General features: G+C 46.3%; 1 protein-coding gene across 1 annotated transcript in view; it reads right to left on the bottom strand.

Moving 5' to 3' along the window:
- LOC133015718 (protein sidekick-1-like) overlaps positions 1–25,661 on the bottom strand; it is a 280,020-nt gene that overhangs the window by 1,033 nt on the left and 253,326 nt on the right. Inside the window, exons 38-52 of the mRNA XM_061082987.1 lie at positions 23,385–23,586; positions 18,875–18,978; positions 18,667–18,737; positions 17,779–17,917; positions 16,233–16,289; positions 16,039–16,140; positions 13,357–13,472; positions 8,216–8,402; positions 7,564–7,701; positions 7,230–7,391; positions 5,170–5,295; positions 4,639–4,803; positions 3,515–3,652; positions 326–446; positions 56–185 (exon numbers count right to left, since the gene is read on the bottom strand). Of these exons, the coding sequence (XP_060938970.1) occupies positions 56–185; positions 326–446; positions 3,515–3,652; positions 4,639–4,803; positions 5,170–5,295; positions 7,230–7,391; positions 7,564–7,701; positions 8,216–8,402; positions 13,357–13,472; positions 16,039–16,140; positions 16,233–16,289; positions 17,779–17,917; positions 18,667–18,737; positions 18,875–18,978; positions 23,385–23,586 (1,958 nt within the window). The remainder of the gene's footprint in view (positions 1–55; positions 186–325; positions 447–3,514; positions 3,653–4,638; positions 4,804–5,169; positions 5,296–7,229; positions 7,392–7,563; positions 7,702–8,215; positions 8,403–13,356; positions 13,473–16,038; positions 16,141–16,232; positions 16,290–17,778; positions 17,918–18,666; positions 18,738–18,874; positions 18,979–23,384; positions 23,587–25,661) is intronic.

Genomic DNA, 25,661 nt, shown 5'->3' with positions numbered 1-25,661 from the left:
GATAGAGAGAGAGAGAGAGAGAGAGAGAGAGAGAGAGAGATGGACGGACATTTACCTCTGACTCCGACACCTCGGTGGGTTTCTCGGTCAGCGTGGTGCTCTCCGTGAGCGCCGCTCCGTTGTAGTTGTTACAGATGTCCTCATCAGAGTAGTGAAGACCACCTGGACTGGGCCTGGGAGGAGATCTGCACACACAAAAACACACACACACACAGACAGACACAGACACACAATCTGTTATATATCTAGTCCTTTGATCAAACCCATGTGTGTGTCTGTGTGTGTGTGTGTGTGTGTGTGTGTGTGTGTGTTTGTGAGCGCTCACCTGGTGCCGTTCTTCTTCAGGAAGGAGTTCTTGGTGTTGAGCGTCCTGCTGTTGAGCTCCAGAGCCGTGAAGCCTCCGTTGTCCAGAGTCACCGACTCCTCGGCCGTGGACACGTGTTTCCCTGGAGGAAAGAAGAGCAGGAGTCAGACGGATAAACACTAGAATATAGGAGTCAAGGGAATCATGTAATCCTGAGATCTTCTAGACTTTGTGTGCCTCGCGGCCAGCGTTTATTTTCACAAACAAATCAAAAACACAGCGACATCCGGGTGCCACACAAACATCCGCTTTTAACCACCCCCCCGTGCACTCGTTACCTTGGTAACCCCACAGTAAGTGTGCAAACTCCAGTAGTGTAACGTCTTTGGTGAATTATGTGTTATCACCTGTCCCCTACATACGTCCCCCCAGAATTCACAAACAAAGTTAATACGTTGGGGCTCGAATCACCAGACCTGCACGGCTCCTTAAAACGTGAGCCGGGGATGTAGTCTGGGGCTTAACTGGAGGCACTCTAAGGGCTGTGCGGTGGCCCGGGGGTTGAGCAGGAGGGCGCCCCCGCCGTGGAGGCTTAGCTACCTCAGTAGGTTGAGTTAGATCCAAGTGGGCAGGTTTCAGGCGGTCCACAGATACATGTTCTGGTTTACCACCAATGTCCACGATAAACGTTTTAGGGCCAGCCTCAATGACCCTAAATGGACTGTCATAGGGACGTTGAAAGGGTCCGCGATGAGCATCCTGACGAATGAACACATATCCCGCAGAATGAAGTTTGACAGGGATATGAGAACGAGGGATGCTGTGTTGCGATGTGGGAACTGGTGCGAAAACCTTGGCATTGTCCAGGAACGTAGCTCGTTGTTGTGCTGCTGACCAAGAACCTGTAGTATCAGGGACAAAATCCCCAGGGACTCTCAACGGCTGGCCATAAACCAACTCGGCAGATGAAGCTTGTAGGTCTTCCTTAGGGGCGGCCCTAAGCCCCAACATGACCCATGGAAGCCTGTCAACCCAGTTACTGTCCTTGAGGCTGGCACGTAGAGCAGCTTTCATAGAACGGTGGAACCGCTTGCACAGCCCATTAGCCTGTGGATGGTATGCCGTGGTGCGGTGAAGTTTAGTCCCCAGGTTCTCTGCCACCGAGTTCCAGAGTCCAGATGTAAACTGCGGGCCCGGTCAGAAGAAATGTCAGATGGGACGCCGAACCGAGCAACCCAGGTGATGATAAATGCCCGAGCCACATCAGCCGCTGCTGTTGACACCAACGGCACAGCTTCCGGCCAACGTGTGGTTCTGTCAACCATGGTGAGAAGGTGTGTGAACCCCTGAGAGGTGGGCAGGGGCCCAACCAGGTCCAGGTTAACATGGTCAAACCTTCTTTCGGGCACTAAGAAATGTGCCAGGGGGGCCTTAGTGTGGTGGTGGACTTTAGAGGGTTGGCACACCACACATGTTTCAGCCCACTTCCGCACATTTTTTTAAGTCCATGCCAGACAAATTTTGCTGCTACCAACTTCTGTGAAGGTCTTTTTCCTGGGCGTGACAGGCCATGGACAGCGTCGAAAATCTGTCGTCTCCATCCTGTGGGAACGACTGGTCGTGTCTGGCCTGTGGAAACTTCACATAGGAGTGTAGTGCCAGCAGCACCAAAAGCAACATCCTTCAACCTCAGTCCTGTCTCAGCCGTCCTCAGTGCCTGAACATCTGGATCCGAAATTTGATCTTCTGCCATGCAATCATAGTCCACACCCAGCTGGACGGCTCCAGTGATCGCTCGGGAGAGGCAGTCAGCCACCGGGTTGTGCTTGCCTGCCACATGTTGTATATCTGTTGTAAACTCCGATATGAAGGAAAGCTGGCGCTGCTGGCGAGCAGACCACGGCTCTGCCACTTTAACCGTGGCGAACGTCAAAGGCTTGTGGTCCACGTATGCTGTGAAACTTCGGCCCTCTAGCAGGAAACGAAAGTGTCGGACGGCAAGATAGAGGCCTAGCAGCTCCCTATCGAATGTACTGTAAATCCACTCATTGGGGCGCAGTTGCCTGCTGTAAAAGGCGAGCGGCTGCCAGGCCCCCTTGACCCACTGCTCATGCTCCGCTCCAACTGCAAAGTCCGAAGCATCGCTCGTGATGGATATCGGTACATTGGGTGCGGGGTGTGCCAGCATCGTCGCCTTAGCCAAAGCTGCCTTAGCATCCTCAAACGCTTTATGCCTTTCCTCCATCCAAATCACTGCGTGCCTGGCCGCTTTACCCTTCAGGGCCTCATAAAGGGGTTGCATTAGCTGTGCTGCATGCGGAATAAAGTGGTGGTAAAAGTTCACCATGCCCAAAAACTCCTGCAAAGACTTCACTGAGAGTGGGCGTGGGGAATTCACCACAGCTTCCACCTTTGAAGGGAGAGGAACTGTACCGTCCTTAGTAATGCGGTGTTCCAAGAAGTCGATAGTCCTCAGCCCAAACTGACACTTGGCTGGGTTTATAATCAGGCCATGTTGACTGAGTCGTTCAAAGAGTGTCAAAAGGCGAGACGTGTGCTCTGTCTTAGAAGCACTAGCCACCAGTATATCATCCAGATAAACAAATAAAAAAGGAAGGTCCCTCAGTACTGTATCCATCAGTCGCTGGAAAGTCTGAGCTGCATTTTTAAGACCGAACGGCATCCGAAGGAATTCGAAGAGGCCAAATGGTGTGATAACCGCTGTCTTGGGTACATCCAGTGGGTGCACCGGCACCTGGTGATAGCCACGGACTAGGTCCACCTTGGAAAAAATGACTTTATCCGCCAAACGGGCAGAAAAGTCGAGGTGTTGTTGAGTCATTGAGCCGGCGGTAATCGCCGCACGGGCGCCAGCCACCGCCTTTCTTTGCCACAATATGCAGCGGTGAAGACCAAGGGCTAAGACCAAGGGTTTGTTGTTCTAACGAGGAGGGAGCTGTCGACTCTGTGGAGGTGACGTGTTTCTCCTGTGGAGCTCTGAGTGGATCTGATCTGAACGGAGCTTTACTCACACTTCATAAGGAAAATACATTTTGGGATTGTGAAATAATATAAATCAGTAAGCACTGAATTTGTTATTTAATCGCAAATGAGGTGCTTAATGGTTTACTGATTGAAATGGTTGAAATGTAGACTAAACATATTTTTTTATTCAACTTTCCAGGAAAAATTCAACTCTGACCAACAGACCTGTGCCACAGGCCTTGTACTTGGTGCTGTGTCCGTGCAGCAGCAGCGTGAAGACCAGGACCAGGATGAGGATGATTCCCACCAGAGCCATCACCAGCAGGAACCACCACTCCTCGTAGAACGGACGCTCGGACAGCGCTGCAGGCAGAGAGAGGGACACAGGTCAGGCCAATGCTCACTTTTCTTCTTCTGTGGTTTCTACTTGATGCTGCGGTTTGTCCCACAGGAGCAGAAATACACCTCTCAGTGTGTAAAGTATACTTTTAGTCTAGAGCAAGGTTTTTCAACTGGTTTTGTCCCAGGGACCACCATTCTGACTAGAAAGTAATCCGCGGCCCACTGGTGTGCCTACGTGTGTGTGCATGTGGATAGAAGGAAGTTTTAACATTTGGTTTTCCATGTTGGTTTTATTTAAAAACCTCAACCAAATCTAGAAAAATCTGTAAAAAACAACCAAAAACGGTTGATTTTCAGTGCTTAAGAATTGAAAACAAAATTAAAATGCAGTTTGTAGTTGTACTGCATCTCAGAACCATATGTACATCAATATATAACGTTCATGACTTACATGTACAGACATATAGCGGACATGTTGAGAGAACGTTAAAGTAACGGTGATCAATAACAATCAACATAATCTGGGGCTACAACTGAAGAGGGAAGATGACAAAGTAATGCAGAATATGTCAGAAATGATAATCATACAATATCACACAAACATGTGAGGCCTACTTAAGTTTAACCTCATGATCACCAGCACCTTTATATTATTTTAGACATATTTTTCTTATTTTAGATATTTTTCACGATTTTCAAGAGTAATCTGGAAATGTGTTGAAATATCAAAGCGAATTTTGCGGATCCCCTGCAATGCCATCACGGACCACCAGGCGGACTAAAAATCATAAAGGGGCTTTCAGCTCAGTTGTAGTTGTCTGACTCTGCCTGTAGATGGCAGCGTACCCAAAGTCACACCACGACAGTCACAGTGAATCCAGCAGAATAAACCTTCGGTCACGCCCCAGTCAGACGAGTGGGATCAACCTGTTCATTAACCCGACTCCTCCAGTGTGTGTGTGTGTGTGTGTGTGTGTGTGTGTGTGTGTGTGTGTGTGTGTGTTTACCAGCTAGAGCTGCAGAGGCTGTACTCGGCTGGCCGTAACCATAGCGATTAACAGCGATGACTCTGAACTCGTAGCTGATCCCTGACCTCAGGCGCTCCATCTGTACCGAGACAGACCTGCTGCTGGGAGGGAGGGGTCTGATGAAGGAATCCCACACCCCCTCATCTGAAGAGAGAGAGGGAGAGACGGAGAGAGAGAGAGAAGTCGCTCCATTTAAGACTTAGTCAATTTTCAATGTCATTATATGATTCAAGACATTTTTTAAATCAAATTACATTCCAGACAGCGCTGATGATTATTATCAGGGGGAGAATTAAACCCCAGTGGATGATCCCGCTGAGCCTCCTCACTCTCACCCGCGGTATTACACCTCTGGTTATCTTTATTAGAAAATTGCAGCTGACTTGATTTTCACAGCAGGTCTAAATGAATCCAGCGAGCGCCACGCTAAATAGAGTTCAGAGTGGAAGTGGAGCTGGAGCTTTTCTGGAGAAAGAGAAGAATGATTGTTCATGTGTTGGAGGAGCTCACCTGAGGGCCGAGCCTCCAGGACGTATCCAGAGACCGGAGCTGCTCCCACGTCTCCCTCCGACCAGTGGATGTTCAGATCAGAGGACGTCTTGGTGATGGACATTTCCACAGGAGACCCAGGGCTGCCTGTGACGTCACACACACACACACACACACACACACACACACACACACACACACACAGAGGGAGAGAGAGGGAGAGAGAGGGAGAGACGGAGGGAGAGAGGAAGAATCAGAATCAGAATCCTTTAATAGTCCCACAGTGGGGAAATTTGAGGGTTTTACAGCAGCAGCGCAGGCACAGTGCAACAAGAGCAAAAGAAAGAGCAAAACAACATAGTAAGAAACAGAAACAACAATGAGCAAAAAGAAAAAAGTAAACAGTAAATGAGCTGCCAGGGTGTCCCGCATGGGGTGGGAGGAGTTGTCCATCAGGGGGGATAGCTTAGCAACCATCCTCCTGTCTCCTACCACCTCCACCGTATCCAGTGGACACCCCAGCACACTGCTGGCCTTCCTGATGAGCTTGTTAAAGGCTCTTATATACTACTACGTGTCCGTTTCTCGGAGAGGTCTCAGCGGTTCTTAGCGCAGCGGTTCCCCGGGCTTGTTTCCGAACTGTGTTGCTGATTCCACAGCTTGAATCTGCTTGAGGCTACATGTAGCTAGAAGCTACCCGGAGCTAGCTCCCCCCCAGCTTCCACACACAGTCAGCAGGGACTCCCGACACTAACTACTACTATCCAGTGTTTGCTTCTAACCTGACGGTATTATAGAAACAGTGTCATGATAGAAGTGGAATTAAAGTCGTGACGGCGGGTTCTTGCACTGTTACCACCGCAGTTAGCATGGTGGCTAGCCTAGCCCGCTAGCCTAGCCTGCTAGCGCCGTTTTGAAAGCTCGTTCTAACCGTCTGTGACCGTGCACACATGCCCTCAGTGCTCTAACGAGCCACGGTCAGCCGGACAACTCCGCTGGCTTAACACACACGTCACATTAATCGTAGAATCATAGTTGTGTTCGTGTTTGATGCTACAAGAAAACAGGAAGTTTGAGGTCCGGAAATACGGAAATGACGTCATACGGAAATGATGTCGTTCGCGGACCAATCACAGCCAAGAGCGGTCCGTCGGGTCTCCAACATGAAGACGGATAGTTAGAAAAATCAGACGTGTACGAAAAGCTGTCCGAAGCCCTCGGAGAGGGCGTTTCACGACGGATAGGGCGGTCTTATCTGTCCGTAATAGAAAAAACGGAGAGGCATAAATTGGACTTAAGTCTCTTCCTGTCGGCTGTCGAGATGCTGCTGCCCCAGGAGGCCACTCCAAAGAAGATGGCTGATGCCACCACCGAGTCGAAGAAGGTCCTCAGGAGTGCTCCCTGCTCACCAAAAGACCTCAGACTCCTCAGCAGATAGAGTCTGCTCTGTCCCTTCTTGTAAATAGCCTGTGTGTGATCAGTCCAGTCCAGTTTATTGTTTAGGTGAACACCCAGGTACTTGTAGGATCTCACAATGTCAATGTCCGTTCCCTGGATGTTCACTGGTGTCGGAGGAGAGTGTTCACTCCGGCGGAAGTCCACCACCAGCTCCTTGGTTTTTCCAGAGTTGATCTGGAGGCAGTTCTGCTGGCACCATGTTATGAAGGCCTGGTTCAGTTCTCTGCACTCCCTGTCATCACCGGCGGAAATGAGGCCGACGATTGCAGAGTCATCAGAGAATTTTTGCAGGTAGCAGTTAGTGGAGTTGTATGAGAAGTCCGAGGTGTAGATGGTGAAGAGGACTGGAGCTAGAACGGTTCCTTGTGGGGCCCCCGTGCTGCAGGACACCAGGTCAGACTCACATCCCCGTATCCGCACATACTGTGGACGGTTGGTGAGGTAGTCCAGGATCCATGCGGTGAGGTGGTGGTCCACTCCGGTCTGCTCCAGCTTGTCCCTCAGAGGTAGAGGCTGGATGCTGAGAGGGAGAGGGAGAGAGAGGAAGAGACGGAGAGAGAGAGGGAGAGGGAGAGAGGGAGGGTGGACACACACACACACAGAGTTGTGTTGCTCCTCCTCACCTTGCACAGGCTGAGCTGTGATGTTGGTCTGGAGGGGGGGGCCGTGGCTGACTGTGAGCGCCTGCACGCTGAACGTGTACGTGGACCCTCGGACCAGGTCCCGAACCTTCAGCCAGCGCTGCCAGCTGCCCTTCACATCCACTGTCACCACTTTACTCACACCTGCTCGCACAAACACACACACACACACACAAACACACACACACACAAACACACACACACACACACACAATGTAAAAGAACTGTCAGTCTCCTGCCCGATATGAGGGTGAGAGTGTGTGTGTGTCTGTGTGTGTGTGTCTGTGTGTGTCTGTGTGTGTGTGTGTGTTCATACCTTGCACCGGCGCTGTGGGCTGGTAGACGACCCTGTAGCCCTCCAGCTGTCCATTGGGAGTGAGGGGAGCCCCCCAGGACGCGTTGACGCTTCCTCCCGTCACCTCGGAGAAGGACAGGTAGCTGGGGGGGCCGGGAGCTGAGGACATGTGGAGAGAGGGAGAGAGATGGAGAGGGAGAGAGAGGGAGGGAGGGAGAGAGAGAGAGAGAGTGGAGAACGGCCAATCAGATGAGACGAATACAGAGAGAAACATCATATCATGTGGTTAGTTTCATAGATATATATATAAAGACTAGATGTCCCGCACATGGCGGCCATCTTGCCAGAGGTTGCTCGCTCGCCCATAACATTGTGTTGGTAGTGGAAAATAACCATAACTTGCTAAAATTTCAACCGATTTTTTAAACGGTCTGGTTTGTTATAAACGTTTATAACAAACCAGACCGTTTAAAAATCGGTTGAAAATTGAACAAGTTATGATTATTTTAAAAAGTAAGAACCACTACAACACAATGTTATGGGCGAGCGAGCAACCTCTGGCAAGATGGCCGCCATGTGGTGATGTCCGGCTCCGTCGAACGAGACATCTAGTCTTTATATATGTCTATGGGTAGTTTGGTTTTGAGGGAACAGAACCGTCGCCCCTCCCTACCTGACGGCAGGGTCCGAGCCCCCCGGGGGTCGCTGGGTGGTCCGTCCCCGGCCGTGTTGAAGGCCGTCAGCGTCACCTGGTACGGCGTGTAGCTGGTCAGGTTGGTGAGATGCACCCGAGTGTCGGGGACAAAAATCACCTTCACCTTCTCGCTCTGGTTCTGCTTGTCCCTCTCCCAGTAGTGGATCTAACAACACAGGGAAACAAACACCGTTATCCACGCTGTTCTTCATCCTTCTCCTGTTTTCTCCTCTTCCTCACTTCATCTCAGCCAAGTGTGTGTTCGTCCTTTTGCTCCTGAGGTCAGATATTGATCCACATAAAAAACAAGTGCACCTGTATTGTTTTATTAGGAAGACAAAGCTGGTTATAAACGGGTTAGATGGCGTTGACACTTTAACACACTTTAAGTAGATGTACAGATACCACTGCTCGGGTCATAAAAGAGTTAAACCTCCAGAGCAGGGGTTTTCAACTGGGGGTCCCGAAAAGAAGAAGAAGAAAAATATGTCTAAAATAGTATAAAGGTGCTGGTGATCATGATGTTAAACTTAAGTAGGCCTCACATGTTTGTGTGATATTGTATGATTATCATTTGTGACATATTCTGCATTACTTTGTCATCTTCCCTCTTCAGTTGTAGCCCCAGTTTATGTTGATTGTTATTGATCACCGTTACTTTAACATTCCCTCAACATGTCAGCTATATGAACGTTATATATTGATGTACATATGGTTCTGAGATGCAATACAACTACACACTGCATTTTAATTTTGTTTCCAATTCTTAAGCACTGAAAATCAACCGTTTTTGTGTTTTTTTTACACAGATTTTTCTAGATTTGTTTGAGGTTTTTAAATAAAACCAACATGGAAAACCAAATGTTAAAACTTCCTTCTATCCACACGCACGCACACACACACGTAGGCACATCAGTGGGCTGCTGATTCCTTTCTAGTCAGAATGGTGGTCCCTGGGACAAAACCAGTTGAAAACCCCTGCTCCAGAGGACCACTCCTCATTCCATTTCTTCACATAGATCACATGCTCATTGGAGAATGAAATAATAATCTTGGACATGACTACATACAGAAGCACCTGATTATTAATCCCAGTATGATGAGATACTTATCAAGAGCTCCTCGTGTGTCACTTGTGAATTGGACAATTTAATGGAGACAAAATTGTGTCTTTTCACGATAAAACACAATCACTGGTTCCATTTCACGTGGCTGAGGAATGTGCTCGGTGACTGACTTTGAGAAAAATGAAACCTCAAAGAAAATCCTGAATGTGTGACTTGCACATTGTGTCAGGGTCACACACTTTTAATGGCACAGGCTGTAAATAATGAGAGCAAACAGATGAGCAATATACTTGATATCTCACAGCCAGTAAACAGCCTATATAAATGCATATCCAGCATCAGAATCAGTGTGGTGCATTAAAGCTGCTCGTCTCCTGCTCATAATTGTCCCTCTTATTTTATATATGACCTTATATGAATTACTACTCATCCTTTTACATGAAGTTTCTATATATAACATGAACAAAACCCTGTCTATGAATGACACTGGTGGCCGTTGAGTGAACTGCAGTCGGCCTCCTGTTGCTCGTGTGTTTTAAGGACCAATGAGGTTCTCTGATCCCTGAAGGAAGTCGCCTCAGGCTCCACGTTCATTCAGGAAACTGAGAAAGTTTAAATGTTTAAACTTATATTACAATCGAAAAGAAAAAGAAAGAGAGAATAGGTGTAAATGCTTCAGCGTCTTACTTAGAGAACGAAGAGGAAACATTTCCATCAACATGAACTATTCATGTTCTAAAGAGCAGCTGAGAGCACAAACCAAGCAGCAGCATCTGAAACTCACCAGCAGCCGGGTTACAGAGGTGGTTGAGCCTCATGCATTAGAAATGACTCAGGAAAAAAGTGTTTTGTACACAGCCTGATAATCCACAACTGAAGCTTCAGTGTGTCAGAGGCTGTGTGAGTGAAGCACATGGACGTCTTCCCTGAAAAGCTCTCGACTACACTCTGGTCGTCAGCTCATTAAAACGTTTGCTGGCAGATTTCAGAATCCACCAGACACTGATATGATACGATTCATTTCATCTGGCATCAGCTTCTTATCGGTCAAACAACAACGTGAGACATGATTAGATCCGAACTTAGTTCAGTCAGACAACTCACGTTCAAATGTTTATTGCAACAGTACAACATGTTAGTGTTCGGCGTCCCGATACGATAACATAGATATGATGGGAGTCCATATCTCACCTCTGTCTGTTTTCTTGTTTGTCAGCAGGATTACACAAAAACTACTAAAATCTGATTCTACAAAACTTGGTGAAGGCCAAGGGCCAAGAAACAACAAAACCAACAAATCTTGTGGTGGATCCAGAACAATTTTAATAACTGTTTAATCACTTTACAGATGTTTTTAAAGAATATTTCATGGATCTTGATCTGTCCAGTGGGAACATGATCCCTTCGGCGGAGGTCAGGTTCAATGTTCAAAGACCAAGGTACAAGCAATGAGATCTTTAATGTTACCAAATATTAGGCAATAATTAAATCGTTGTCATATTCCTTTAATATCTGGTATCAAATGTGATTGATGCAAATGTTTCCAATTTAAATTCATTCATTTTAAACAGAATTTAGCTGCATGAAATTTCAGCTGCCTCATTCATTCTCTTTTTCTCCCTGGAACATAAACCTCTCCTGTGCAGTTTGGGATATAAAGTAAAACAACGGCCAAGAGCCACTTAACGGCTCCATTTTGTTATTATTCCCAACTGAAAGCTCCACAAAGCGTCATAAGTTATATTTACAGCTTCCGAACCAGGAAGCAGCAGCTCGTGAGTGGCACTTGAGGGCAGCATAAAACCATCTCCCTCCCTCGGCGAGCGGCTCCAGTAATGAGATGCAGAATAACTCATCCAGCCGCTCACTCCCAAATAAAACCGTGCTACCTTCTGGATAAGAGAGGAAATTCAATTTACTTTAATACTTTATTTTTTAAGGAAATGGGAAATATCTCTGGTGATGCTTCTGGTGATTCAGTAATCCACTCGGCTGCTGCCGGGGATCTATTATATTTTTTTGTTTTCCGAGAGTGAGACCTTCAGGATTAGTCTGAAAACCTCCGACATGAATGAACATGAAATGGATTTTTTTTTACAATCATCTCTTCAGTCGAGGAGTTGATTAAGGGTTTGAGGTGAGGATGGAAAACAGCAACAGGAGGTTTTGCTTCACGTTGGATCTTTGTGTCTCGTGCACTTTCCTTTTTTAAAAACCTGACCCTTGCCCCAAGTGTTAGATAGAATCTGGTGGTCTGACACATTGTTTGTGGGATTGTAGAAAAATACAGCAGTTTTGGCAGGTCATAGGGCAGGAACGTGACCCCTGAATCTTCTGCCTGTATGGATTTTAATATGTGTGTGAGCCAAATGTTTGTCTTGTTTTTGTTTTGTTTTGTGTTGTATAACCTGTTGGAAAACTAATAAACATATATGTAAAAAAAAAACCGGACCCTTAGTCTCACCACTAAGAAACAACAAATTCTGTCAAAACAAGGAAAACATGGATCGATTTCCTGGTCAAGAATAAATCAGAATAACTGTTTTCTGCCGAAGGTTTTTTCGCTGCTGCTCAGACGAACATTTATATAAACACCACATAGAGGGAGAGAGAGAGAGGGAGAGAGGGAGAGAGGGAGAGGGTGAGGGAGAGGGAGAGAGGGAGGGAGAGGGAGAGAGGGAGAGAGGGAGAGAGGGAGAGAGGGAGAGAGGGAGAGAGGGAGAGAGGGAGAGAGGGAGAGAGGGAGAGAGGGAGAGAGGAAGAGAGGGAGAGAGAGGGAGAGAGGAAGAGAGGAAGAAAAGGGAGAGAGGGAGAGAGAGAGAGGGAGAGAGAGAGGGAGAGAGGACGAGAGGGAGAGAGGAAGAGAGGGAGAGAGAGAGGGAGAGGGAGAGGGAGAGGGAGAGGGAGAGAGAGAGGGAGAGAGGGAGAGAGGGAGAGAGGAGGAGAGGGAGAGAGCGAGAGAGAGAGAGAGAGAGAGAGAGAGAGAGAGAGAGAGAGAGGAAGAGAGGGAGAGAGGGAGAGGGGGAGAGGGAGGGAGAGAGAGAGAGAGAGAGAGAGAGAGAGAGGGAGAGGGAGAGGGAGAGGGAGAGGGAGAGGGAGAGGGAGAGGGAGAGGGAGAGAGGAAGAGAGGGAGAGAGAGAGAGAGAGAGGAAGAGAAGGAGAGAGAGCGAGAGGGAGAGAGGAAGAGAGGGAGAGACGGAGAGAGAGAGAGAGAGGAAGAGAGGGAGAGAGGGAGAGAGGGAGAGAGAGAGAGGGAGAAACATTTATATAAACACCTCCTGACAGGCCCTGCATAGTTTGGTGATACCTGTTCCCCCCCGCCCATCACCCTCAGTGTGGTTAACAAGCCCCTCCAGGGCATCCCAGGAAACCCCGACTGTGGAAAAGCTCTCCGCAGTGAAGTTTGGTGTTGGTCCTTCCTGCTGTGTGCTGGTCATCTCACAGAGCAGGTGTGTTAACAGACGTCTGAAGCCTTTAAATTCATTGAACCTTCTCTCTTTGCTCTTTTTCTTAATCTCCTTAACTCTCCTCCTCCTCCTCCTCTGCCTCACAACCCCTCAAAGCCTCTGTCCATCTCTGGTAGTTTTACCATATTCTCTGAATCCTCGTCTCTAATCAGGATTCTACAGGGATCACTCGCCCGTCTCCTTCCTTCACTCTGCAAATATTACGTTCACTCGGTTCTTCTCCATTCCTCCCTCCATTCCTCCCTCCGTTCCTCCCTCCGCTCCGGCAGAAATCAATGTGTCTAAAGCTCAGGACAGATAACCTTGTGTTTGAAGTACTAAGAGCGAGGGGGTGGGACAGGAGAGTTAAGGGGTCGGGGGGGTGGAGTGATATTGAAACCATTAAAGGATATTCAGATTCTTCCTCTAACTTAAGTCTCTCTCTCTCTCTCTCTCTCTCTCTCTCTCTATGGGGCACTTGAAGGTGCAGCAGAGCAAAACTCCTCCAAGACAAGAGGGAAGTCGTTTTAAACACAGAGAGAAACGAGCTGTGGGATTCTTCCACCTGAATTACTTTTGTACGTGTTTGTGTGTGTGTGTGTGTCACCTTGTATCCTTGGATGAGTCCATTTTGGGTCTCGAGGGGGGGTGTGTCCCAGGTCACTTCCAGGCTGGAGGGAGACACGGGGGACACTGTGATGGACTGGGGGGCCACGGACGGAGCTGCAGCAGGAGAGACAACTTGTTAGACAGGTCTTGTATCTTTGTGAGGACCGTTGTCATGTAAAGACCTTATTCGTGAAAGTCAAGGAGAAGAACTACACTACCCACAATCCTCAGATGTAGAAATAACATCATTGATTGGTGGAGCTCATTGTTACCATGGAGATGTTTACCACAAACTGCGAAAACCAAGTTGGCTATGATCAGATCCTCCAGAGTTACTATAGGTTACTACACTACACACTTCATGAAACACTATGTACACAAATACAAGCTACAGACGACAACTTATTATAACACTATATCAAAATCAAGGTTAAATTCAAGAAGATGTGGTTTGAAAGGGATCTTTCCCAATGGTTTATGGGATGTCTAGATATTTCACAACACACACTTTCGTACCTTTGCCCTTTTTCCCCTTTTTCAAATGTTTTAAGGTCACGTCATGACATCATTTATCTGTTCGGCCTGGTTCCAGGTTTAAAACTCTTTTTTATAAGTTCTGAACCATCGATGGAGAAACTACTTCAGGAACCAGAGCTGCTCTAAAAGTGGGCGGGCCCTGTGACGCTCTACTGGGTTCGGGTTAGGACAAGTGTTGGCGTTCGGCTTTTAGCTGTGATTGTTAAGGTTAAGGTTGAGGTTAGGGACTCAGGAATACATTATACCAACAAGTGTCCTCGATATGTTAGAAGTAGAACATTGTGTATCTGTGTGTGTGTGTGTGTGTGTGTGTGTGTGTGTGTGTGTGTGTGTGTGTCTGTGTCTGTGTGTGTGTGCAGCTGGTTGTTACGGAGGAAGTCGGTAAGATATGTTCTATTCTTCCAATTAGAACGGGCCTGAGGCGGTACCTTGTTACTCCAGCGCTCCACACATATGCATGAACAGCTCAGCAGTAGCACCTGAGGCTAAAGAAAAAGGCCATATCACCCCATTTCATCATCCTCCCCCCCCCGACTCCGACTCCCGCTGCTTATCCTCACCTCTGCCTCCATCGCATGTGATATGTATAACCTATTAAACTCTACACACACACACAAATTGGTTATGAATGCACGACCAGTCTGGAGGAGGGAGTGTGAGATTGCAAAAAAAAAACGTGCGGGTGTCGCTATCATAAAGTGCAGATCCCTGTCCGCCCATAACTCTGCCTGAAGGGCCGAGGCCACAGATGCTGCTGCTGCACCTCCTCCTCCTGCACCTCCTCCTCCAGCACCTCCTCCTCCAGCACCAGGATTCCCCAACCACTTTCTCCAGGATTCTGTCAACACCATGAAAAGGCTACACCAACTCAAGATCTAATCCTAGTGAAACCAGTCCCATAAACAAGCCTTTTTTGATCAAGATCCAAGATTTTTTTTACTGGGAAACAGTGAAAATGTCAAAGAATGCTCTGGCAATATTAAATCCTGGATCTTCCTCCTGAACTGGATCCCCACCAGAAATTATTGGGTTCTTTCCTGATCCAAATTGCATCCAATCACCAAGTTACATGGTAATTTGTCTTGTATATTTGTGTAATCTTGCTAATAAACATAAAAACCAACCAACAAACAGACAGGGGGGAAAGATTTGGACTCTGAACGATAAACTCAGTTTGGACGACACATGATGGACGTTTAAAGGCCTCACATCCTCCTGCTGTCGTGTCATTCAACTCATCCTGCTCAACATGCTCACTAAGTGTGTGTGTGTGTGTGTGTGTGTGTGTGTGTGTGTGTGTGTGTGTGTGTGTGTGTGTGTGTTTGCATGTGTGAGATATATTTGCTTTCCTGTCTGATTAATGGATCCTTGGTTTGACTCTGGTGAAAGTTAAACAGGGGTTGGGCCTTCACTATAAAATAAATGACCTTGTGCAGCTCTGGATCACTTTCAGACACACACACCTGGACAGACACACACACACACACACACTTATCCAATCGAGAGCACCTCTACACCTATCAAATGCAATGTCACTCAAGGGGCAGCAGGGGCAGGACAGGAGGCGTGGACACGACAAAGAACGAACGAGAAGAGAATGACCGAAGCATCGGAGCGGACGGGACCAGATTGGATAAAAGCCGACAAAGCAAAGACTCGTTTTGACCAAACAATCCCAAACTCAAAAGTCCACTTTCTGGTTTCTTCTATAGATTTCTACCGTATCACAGCACCTTTCAAAGTGATGGAAATCCTTCACAGCTACTGGGTCAAATCAACAGATCGATCTCCATTGAAACTAAACTCCAGCTCATGATGAAGAGTGGGACACAAACTCTTAACTGAAATGTTCCTTTGTGTGCTTGGAATTCAGCTTTTTATCAGCGTACATGGGAGAGAAGAGCTAGAAAAACTCAAAACAGGTCAATCTGATGAGGGCTGTTTTAGACAGGGTAAAAAGGTAAATGATCCTTGTGGTATTTTGACCAAAATATGTTACAGACATTTTATTAAGACCCCAAGGAACCATATCAACTTGTGGTAAAATGGGCATACGATGGGTCCTTTAAACAAGTGTTTTGATCCTGAACAAGATGTGTAGCTCACACAGGGATCATGTGTGAAACCAGCGTCCTTCACTGACCTGCTTCTCCCACAGACACCTCCACAGGGACGGAGGCGGGACTCTCTCCGATGATGTTGTAGCTCGTCATAACAATCTGGTAACGGGTGAACTTCTTGAGCTCTGCAGAGAAACAACACAAAGCAGTTTAGAGACTTCACCAGGACACACAACCCGAGGAGGCGGCGCTGCGGTTTCACTGCCGGACGACTCACGTGTCAACTCGAACTCCGTGAGCGAGGCGCTGCTGACGGTCTTGAAGGTGCTCTTGGCTTCAGGGGAAACACGGAGGGAGAGTACATCCATAAACATTTCACGTTCAACAATAAATTGTGCAATTATAATGCTATTCGATGGAATGACTGTATTAAAGACGTTTATGTTTCTGCTCCCTGGTCGGACGCCGCGGCCGCTGGACGGACACAGAATCACTCATCTCGTCGGGCAGATACTCAATCTACTATAAAGTACGGCGGATATTAATATTTTATTATTGCAATGTTATAGTGCAGTATGGGTGGTCTCATGGGGGGGGGGGTGCGGCCTTGTGAGGGCTGTTTGCTCAGTCTGTCATCATAGTCACACCTGGTTCCTGCTTTGATGTGGAAATCATCTGAAAAGATCTTTAAAATATCTTTTCAAGTCTTGTTTTCTTAAATATTTAAAAAGCTTTGATTGAAAATGGTATCATGAACACGGCAGACCTTGAGCTCACTGCCGGGTTGTAAATCTTCCACAGACGTTGTCACTGAGCTTATTGGTGCAAACTGTTTTCATCTGCGATTCTCTTTTATTGCTTATTTTTTGTGATTTCACATAATACCCACGCTGACATTGAAATATTTTTCATTAAATAAATGATTTCATCGCGGCGCCTTGGTGAGCAGCTGGTTTGTATGATCTGAAAAACTCACTGATTCATACTGTGTGTGATCGTCTTACAATAAAACTTCTATGAGCCGCAGTAAAGTTCCATAAGAGCAACTGACCGTTTGCTAAACCCCTAAAAAAAAGAACTGTAATTCACAAACTGACACAACAGCCGTCAGTTCAGTGTCTTGCTCATGGACACTTGGGCAGTGCAGTGTGGAGGAGCCGGGCGATCACGACCTGCTCTCTCTCTTCACTGAGCCTCAGCTGCCAATGAGAATAAAGGACCGTAGCTCCACTCAGTGTCTAAAGAGCCTTGAGGCCTTTTATTACCCTCTTAAAAACCCCCAAACTTACAGGGAATGTGCTTAACAGGGTTTTCATTTGCTCTAAGGAAGTTTGTAAGTGTTGGCAGGACTGAGTTTACGATCTACACTTGTAACCACACTTTATTTCCACAGCTGCGGAGAAAATCAACAACTACACAGGTTGGAATGGTCGTAGCTAAATGCAAGTAGGTTATAAAACATATAAAACTAAGAATAACATCTACATTGGAAAACAAGAAGTCATATTAAGTACCGTCAGGCTATGAAGATGATCATGTTTAATTTATCAGATCCAGTGTTTTAGTCCAATAAATAAGGTTTAAAGTTTAAAGACCTTTTACTGGATCCTTGTTATAAATTGAGTCATTGGAAACAATTTAAAAGTCAAACTGCAAAAGTGTTTGTCGAAAGTTAGATAGCTACAGTTGATAAAATCCCCAAAATGAGTGCCTTGCTTTTTCTATACCTCTGTCTGCAAACCAGAACCGACGTTTTCCAAAAATGACAGAGAATTTAAAGTGATAGAAATTATACCGTTAGCATTAGCATGTGTAGCACTCACCTGTAACCAGGGAACTGGTGTTGCTGCTCCTGGTCGTCTGGACCTCTGCCTCAGCGGAAGCCGAGCTGTTCACTGGAAGCTCTCTGTAGTACAGCCGGTATCCGGTCAGAACCCCGTTGATGCTGTCGTCACCGGGCCGCTGGCAAACACGCAAACAAGCACACGGCACATGAAGAGAATTAATAATGATCCATTTCCCAAGTAGAAAAACTTCTGAGGGTTTTTTTTCTGCTGTATGTGAAGAGAAAATGTTCATTTTCCTGTGTGATTGACAGGACAGGGGCCGGCTGGCAGAGCAGGGTTCTATCGGTCCACTTTAAAGAGCTGCACAGACACAGAGATGCTTCACTGGCTCTGGCACCCTTGTAAAGGATGATGAAATTGCTGGTGACTTTGTTTTTCCTCTGCCTCCTTCTGCTTTGATACGAGGCGAGAAGGAGCAAGAGGAGACGACGAGTGACAAGCGTTGAACTCGCCGGTTCTATATTTACTGTCAATTCACATTTGGCCAAAGACTCGCTCCACTTTTCTGTAACTCCCCGGGCTTTTCTTTCTCCTCCGTTGATGGACATGGCTGATGTTTGCCTCTCTTGCCCTCTAACATCTCCCCTGCTGCTATATTCTCATTAGGACTTTTCAACATTTTTCCTCCCCACCCGGGACGATCTGTCCCCTCCGTCTGTTCATCCTTCTCTCCCTCCATCTCCTCAATCTGTCTCTGCTGCCCTCTGAACTTCCCTGCTTCAGTAACAATGGTAATTTCCTCCAGGGAGTCTGCAGCAATCTCACGTAAATGATTAACCCGCACTCCCAAGTTTGTTTCTGTGTGGGTCTGTGAGTGTCTCTGTGTGTGTGTGGGTCTTGTTGTTGTTGTTGTTGTGACGATACCTTCCACTGCACCAGGACTGAGGTGGTGGTTGTGGGCTTCACCGCGAGGATCACCGGAGGCTGATCGGGAACTAGAGAGGAAACACAGGAAGAGAGTGAGGAAGAGGAAAAGACACAGAGACAAGCTTCCGTCCATCTTCTTCACTGCTTTGTTTTAAAATCCACACATCCCCTCATCCTCTACTTTCTTCTCCTCCCAGTCTCTCACCGTCCTGCAGAGTCGTCACAGCCTCCGTCTCTTTGCTGAGGACGCTGTCCCCGACATCGTTGGTGGACAGCATCCGGAACTTGTACGATGTGAAAGGCTCCAACCTGCAGACCAAACACATTTATATGTTTGATATATATGCATTCAGTGAGGAGGTTATATCTCTATAAGTGTTTCGTTCATGCTCTTGAGAATAATTCATGGATCAAGTATATTTAGGGGACAGACATTTATGAGTCTGGGCAATTTGGTGCGGATCCAAATCAAAATCCTGGGCCTAAGCCGAGGTATATATTTGCATTTTGGTTCAGGCATGAATTTATAAATCGGTTCATTAGAATATTGAGAAATGGTCTTGCTGCAGAGATCCACAGAGATTGTTTCAGTGTGATTTTTGTTATCACTAAACCAACTGATGAGGACATTGCATCTGATATTCATCCAATAAAACCACAGCAATACAATTACACTCATAACTTTGAGCAGGACTTGTGTAACACTGCGACAGCTGAAGACGCATGTCTCCTCTGGAGCAGCTGTGCCTTGTGATCATCAATCAAATCGAAACTTTTCTCAGTGTTCACAATGGATTTTCACACAGTGGAAGCACCAGGTGTTAATGCAACTCTCAGGGTTTTTTGGGTGGAACTTGAAAGATGTTTCACGGGTGAAAATTGTATCTTCGTGGCTTCTCTTAGCTGCAGGACTGAGCTTCAGTCTGTGGTGGTTTCACAGTTGGTACTTGGACTCAGTTATTACTAGTGTGTCTGTCACCTGTGAGAGGAGGACACATCGAGGTAGAGCTCAGGTAGATATTTGTTTCCCCTCAAAGTCCATTCATTCACTTATCCACTGTTTCATGAACACGTGGAAGATTTAGCACCACTGTGTTTGTATAAAATTGATTCTTGCCAAAGGTCAATAAAATATATTTTTGTTAATCTTCATTCCAAACCAGTGTGTGCTCTCACTTATTCGGTCTGTGTTCAGTTATTCAACATTCAGGGCAATTCCTGCCTTGTTAAGGGATATTTAAATGTTGCTTTTCCCTTGTTACTCGAACAAAACAACGCTCAATAGAATACACAGAGAATTCAGCTCATCAAAACATTACTCTACAGCCCACAGGTGGTGAGAGAATCCACTGGGTGCCTTTAACTCCGGCTCCTCCAACTCCCACAGGTGTGTTTTGCCCTTTCACTGGTCTATAAAGATCACACAGGTCTTGAATATTAATTATCTTACACCTTTCCTAATTTTCTCCCCTGCCAAAGCATTTTCACGACCACATCTTATCTGTATTTCTCCTCTGTGCAGAGGGAAAGCCTTAATAAGAACAGGAAGACAATTTACACCGGTCATATTGAAACCAATTTACCCAAGAGCCACTTACAACCTGTCCGACGAACACGGAGCCATTCAGAGCCACTCGCTGAACGAGTCTGCTGCACAGCTGCTAATAGTTCCAACCCCCTCTCTCTCTCGCGCTGGGAAATTGATTACAATTTTTAAAAAAGGACAGGTGGCTGCAAAACAGTCATTTTTCTTAATTCTTAATTTATCTAACACATTATAAACACCGGTTAACGAGAGTGATTCAATAATTAGCAACAAGAAGTCATTCCACTGCTGCTCCTGAGTCTACCTGCAAGGTCCCACTCCAGACTGTGTTTACAGAGCGACTGGGAGACAGAGGAGGACCAGTTGAAAATTCAGCGGCCGACAGAAGAACTGCTCAAGTGTCTTCTTGTATAATAATGAGCCGGGCGCAATGAGGGACAAGAAGGGCCCTGTGGGGTTGTGGGTATCGTAGGAATAGAACATCAAAGATACCGAGCTCAAAGAGGGAGGGGTACCAGCAGCACTGGGAGGATGTTGAGGACAGTGTTTGAATGTGTGAGTGTGTGTGTGTGTGTGGACTCTATGTGTGTGTGTCTGGGAATGAGCCCGGGGACTTCGATGTTTTGGTTCCAAAGATGTCTCGCTGGAAAACAACAATTAAGGACAGATAACAAGTAAGTATGAGCGTGAGCAAACGGAGATGTGAGCTAATTCCTCCATCCGGCGCCGTAATGAGAGCATTCAGTGATAGAGAGAGCTTGAAAACGCCGTGGTCGTGGCAGATCGACTCTCCCTGAGGCAGGTTGGATGCAGTGACACTGAGAGAACAGTCTTCAGCATCTCAAACAGTCCTGAGATCGCTCGTGAAGGAGCTCACTGAACAGCGCCACGAAGCAGGAGACGCATACTAAACACAAATAAGCCTCATCAGGGTTCTGCTACTTGGGTCTGACCACTATCACCTGCTGCTGTAATGACTGTCTCAACAGGGAGGAGAGGATGGAGGGATAAAGAGAGAGAGGAATGGAAAAGAAACAGCGTTCAACTGGAGCCCAGGACGAGTGGAGGTGACGGTGGAGGAACGTTTGATGGGTTTTGAAAGCTTTGGCTACCGGTGGTTGGACGGAAGGTGGTGGCAGCAACTGGGACGAATGCTGGGAAAGTAAAACTGGAGGAAGAAAGTGAGATAACGGATAAACGGCAGAGAGAGAACTTGAAAGCATGATGGCAGAGAGAGAGACAAATATTAAGAAAGATAAAAAGACCGAGCTGCTCCTGCTGTGCCTGTGATCAGGTGACTCAGCTTCTCCACAGCTCTGCAGTGATTATGATTATTCTGGTCTGTCTGGTTTTCTTTTTTCCTCCATCAACCTTTTCTTAACTTCCTGTGTTAAATTCATTCAAATGTTTTTGTTCTTATTCTCAGTTCTTTGCTTTGAGAATTCACAGCATCCCTCCTCCCCGAGGACGCATAAACATTACAAGATTTCTACCGATTGTTTCAACTAGTCTAATTCCAAAATGATGCACTAAACCCAACTTTCCACATTGAATATATATACATAAATATATATTTATTTAACAGTAATTGTTGCTGTTTTCTCCAGAGATTCTTGACGTGGCCGAATCGATGCCTAGGTGAGCCCTCTCCCTCCTTGGATACCGTTGCTAGGGTCTGTCAAGCTTTCTGATGTCACGCAGCACATGTCAGACATTTCAAATAGACTCTTTTTTAAAAATACTAATCTAGTGAAAGGGTTTTAAAAATACACCGGCTGGCCACAGACATGGTGCTGAGCTGAAAGCCTGAGAGGACGTCAGAGCAGAACTGTTATTGTGTTACAGCAAAAGATGACGAAGAAAACATTTGAAATCAGATTTTCTTCTGACATTATCCTCTCGAGCTGCTCAGCTTCGACTCATGGAGAGACAGACAGTGAAGACACCACTTCCCTATCGGAGAATCGGTCTGAGAGTATTGGACACCGCTGGAAGTTAAGATGTTCGTCTCGTGAGGCCTTGCTGGGTTTGCTGGAGTGTAAACTTTCTCAAATCCAATAAAGAGCCGGACAGAGAAGTTAATGTTCAGCTGAATCCTTAAAAGCTCACGGGGACGACTTCAATGCTGCTGCTGCTGTGAACGCAGCTTTGTGATCTGTCTTTAAAACCTAATAAGAAAGAAACTCCTCATGGAAGTAGCACTCAGAGATGTAGGTTGTGAGTTAATTAGCAGAAGTTGTGCAAACATTGCAGGTAACGTCAGAGCAAACATCTATTCTGTATTCTGCTGCTGCCTTGACGACTGTACGCGGGTGCATCAACTCAATGCAACTTCCTACAGTTGCTAGGCTAGTTCGTGGGGGGGGCAGCATGATGGTGCAGTAGCTACGTCTGTGTTTGAACCCGGGTCACAAACTCTTCAAGGTTCTTCCCTCAGGCAGGAGGCTGCGGTCGATCAGGACCAAAACCTCACGCCATGAGACCAGCTTCTTCCCGGCTGCAGTCGGCCTTATCAACACAGCCCGGGACCCCCCCCCCCACCTGACGCCTCAAGGATGTGTTACATTAACACATATTTTATTATATTATGTTGCATAACATTGCATATTGCAAATTGACATTGCTTTCTCCTGTTTTGCATTTTGCATTTCACTTTTTACTTTACTTTTCATATCTTTTATATCTTTTTATTTTATATATCGTTTATTTTTTTTCTTATGTGTGTTGTATTTATTGTGTTTTTATGTTTTTATGTTCATTGTTTGCACCAACAACAAGAGCAAATTCCAGGTAGGTGTAAACCTACTCGGCAATAAACACATTCTGATTCTGATTCTGATTCTGATTCTGGTGAGTTGGAGGCTTTATGGTGGAGGTTGGATATTTTCCTCTCAACGTCCCAACACATGCAGGTCCGGTTGATTGGTGACTCTACATTATCCACAGGTGTGAATGTAAGAGTGAAGGTCGCTGTTTGGCCTCTCGATTTTTACCCAGTCTGAGCTGGGATCAGCTTGGAGGAGAGGCTGAAGCAAACAGGCAAGTGGTGGAGTAAGCGTACTATATTCTCTACATGCTTCGATGTGTGTGTGTGTGTGTGTGTGTGTGTGTGTGTGTGTGTGTGTGTGTGTGTGTGTGTGTGTGTGTGTGTGTTTGTGTGTGTGTGTACCTGTCCACGCTCCAGGCGGTCACGTTGTGTGGGATGTCAGCGATGTGTGTGCTCCAGTCCCCACTGGGCAGCTGTTTGAGCTGCACAGTGAAGTACCTGAGGGGAGAGGAGCCCGACCCCCCCGTCACCCAGTGGAGGTGCAGACGCCGAGACTCCACGCTGTCCTGAGGAACGTACAACTTCCTCGGTGGCTGCGGCCGCTCTGTGGAAGCGGGAAAGAGGAGAAGATATAAAACGATGAGAGTGGAAGGAAATGGAAAATATAGGATATAGGATATTGGTATGGATGTTTAGCACTGGAAACCAAAGACTGTTTGTAAAGACAGATGATGCTTCTCAAGTTTATCCCGATATCCAGATATGAAGCCAAATGATACCGGATAAGAAAGCCGCCATTTTGCACATGTGGAGACTCCAGACTTTCTTGGAACATGAACAACAAACATTAATGTGATAAGAACCACCTGCAATGACAGAAACCATCTTTGAGGACATGTGACTTTTTAGTTTGGCCCATGTCCCATCTGCTAACATGGAGGAGGCGGGGTTTCCCAAGCCACCAGGGGGCGATCCAGATGCTTTGGCTTCACTTTTGAGGAAGCCGTCATTTATATACAGATTATGTTGGACACTCACAGATTATGATTTCTAGAAGAAGCTTTCACTTAGTTTCAGTTCAATTTTGGATTGAATTATTTGAATACAGCGTGAATCTCTACTAGAACTCATGTAAGAATCTGATTAGAGACAAGAAATCAGTTTTTCAAAGAGTAAAATCTAGATGGAGAAATCCAGGCTTGTCTAATCCCCCCCGCTTTGACTAAAGAATCCAATGTTTAATAAATCAGCTTACAGCCGACTCAGCTGTAACCATGCAGCCCAAAATGCACGTGTGAGATGATCGCTGTGCGGGAACATATACGCATTCGATATGTTTCTCCACTCATCCGTTCCTGCTTCTCCTTTGATTTCCCTCTGATGTGTCGCCACAGATATTGAAATGAGTGGTGACCTGAACAAATGGAGGCCATCACGGACCAGATGCTGCAAACAGCTTGAAACACTGGACACGAACGTCCCGCGTTTACATCACACACGTGCACCAGTGTGACTGCTGCAATGAATATAGATGTGTTTAAATGAAACAAGACATCTAACCACTGCGGCGTAAAAGAAACAATATTCTCAGCAGATTGACAGTGTGTGTGTGTGTGTGTGTGTGTGTGAGAGAGAGAGAGACTGTGGATTTGTCTTCACTATTCAATTAGGAGATGAAAGATGGCTCCAGGAGTCATTGTCTTTGTGCGACTGTGTTGCCGGTAGCTGTGTGTGATCAGTGGACATGGATACACACGTGCTGTATGTGCACGTAGACACAAAAACACATGGTCGGGTGTTAATTTCAGCGGCCGGGGGTTATCGATTACATCTAGAAATAAAAGCGCTATCGATTCTCTCTGAAGTTTAATTAATCGCCACTTACGCTTTGAAACATACGCAGAAGCACACACACACATACACACACACACACACACACACACACACACACACACACACAGGGGCACACCTTCCCTCATTCATCCTTATCACAAGTCATTTTAGTCAAATCTGTCTGTCTCCCTCTTTCCCTCTCCTCTTTATTCTTCATCCTCATCCAGATTTCACTGTTCTCTGCCTCCTTTGTTTCTCTGATCCCATCTGTGTCTCTCTGTCTGTTTCCCTCTCGTTCTGTTCCCCTGTAAAGATCATGTTCTGATAATCAGCTCATAACTGTCGGAACACGTACATGCCCTTTGAGCACCAACACCACTGTTTACTGCTACACCGCGGAGAGGGAATGTGGGAGGAAGATGCTTTCGAACCAGGAACCTTCACGAGACTCTTCCCTTCATGCTGTATACATATGATTGATTTAGTGTTTAATGGAAGTTTATTGTGATGTGTCCACTTTTAGTTATTTCTTTATATTCAACGTTATATTAACACAATTTATCTTGACTTTCTTTCAGTTTTAACCCCACACTGTGGTCATCTGGTCAGAACTGGTCAGAAGGATGGAGCCAAAGAAGCAGTGGTCACACAGGAAACACCAATGAGGCTCTTCTAAGTGCTCGCCACCTCAGAGGGGGGGTTAGGGTGTATTTGATTTAGACTTAAGTTTGACTAGTTGGATACTTTGGTTTAAAAGAGTGTTTATCTCCAATTATAGACTATCTAGCTATCTATCTGGAATTCTTTTTTTCTCCTTTTAGGCTAAATACTGTATATTCCTTTACA

This window comes from Limanda limanda, chromosome 2, assembly GCF_963576545.1.
Source record: "Limanda limanda chromosome 2, fLimLim1.1, whole genome shotgun sequence".
NCBI classification, from domain to species: Eukaryota; Metazoa; Chordata; class Actinopteri; order Pleuronectiformes; family Pleuronectidae; genus Limanda; species Limanda limanda.
Note: the sequence above shows the minus strand (reverse complement) of the source record. Positions and strands in the feature narration are given on the sequence as shown.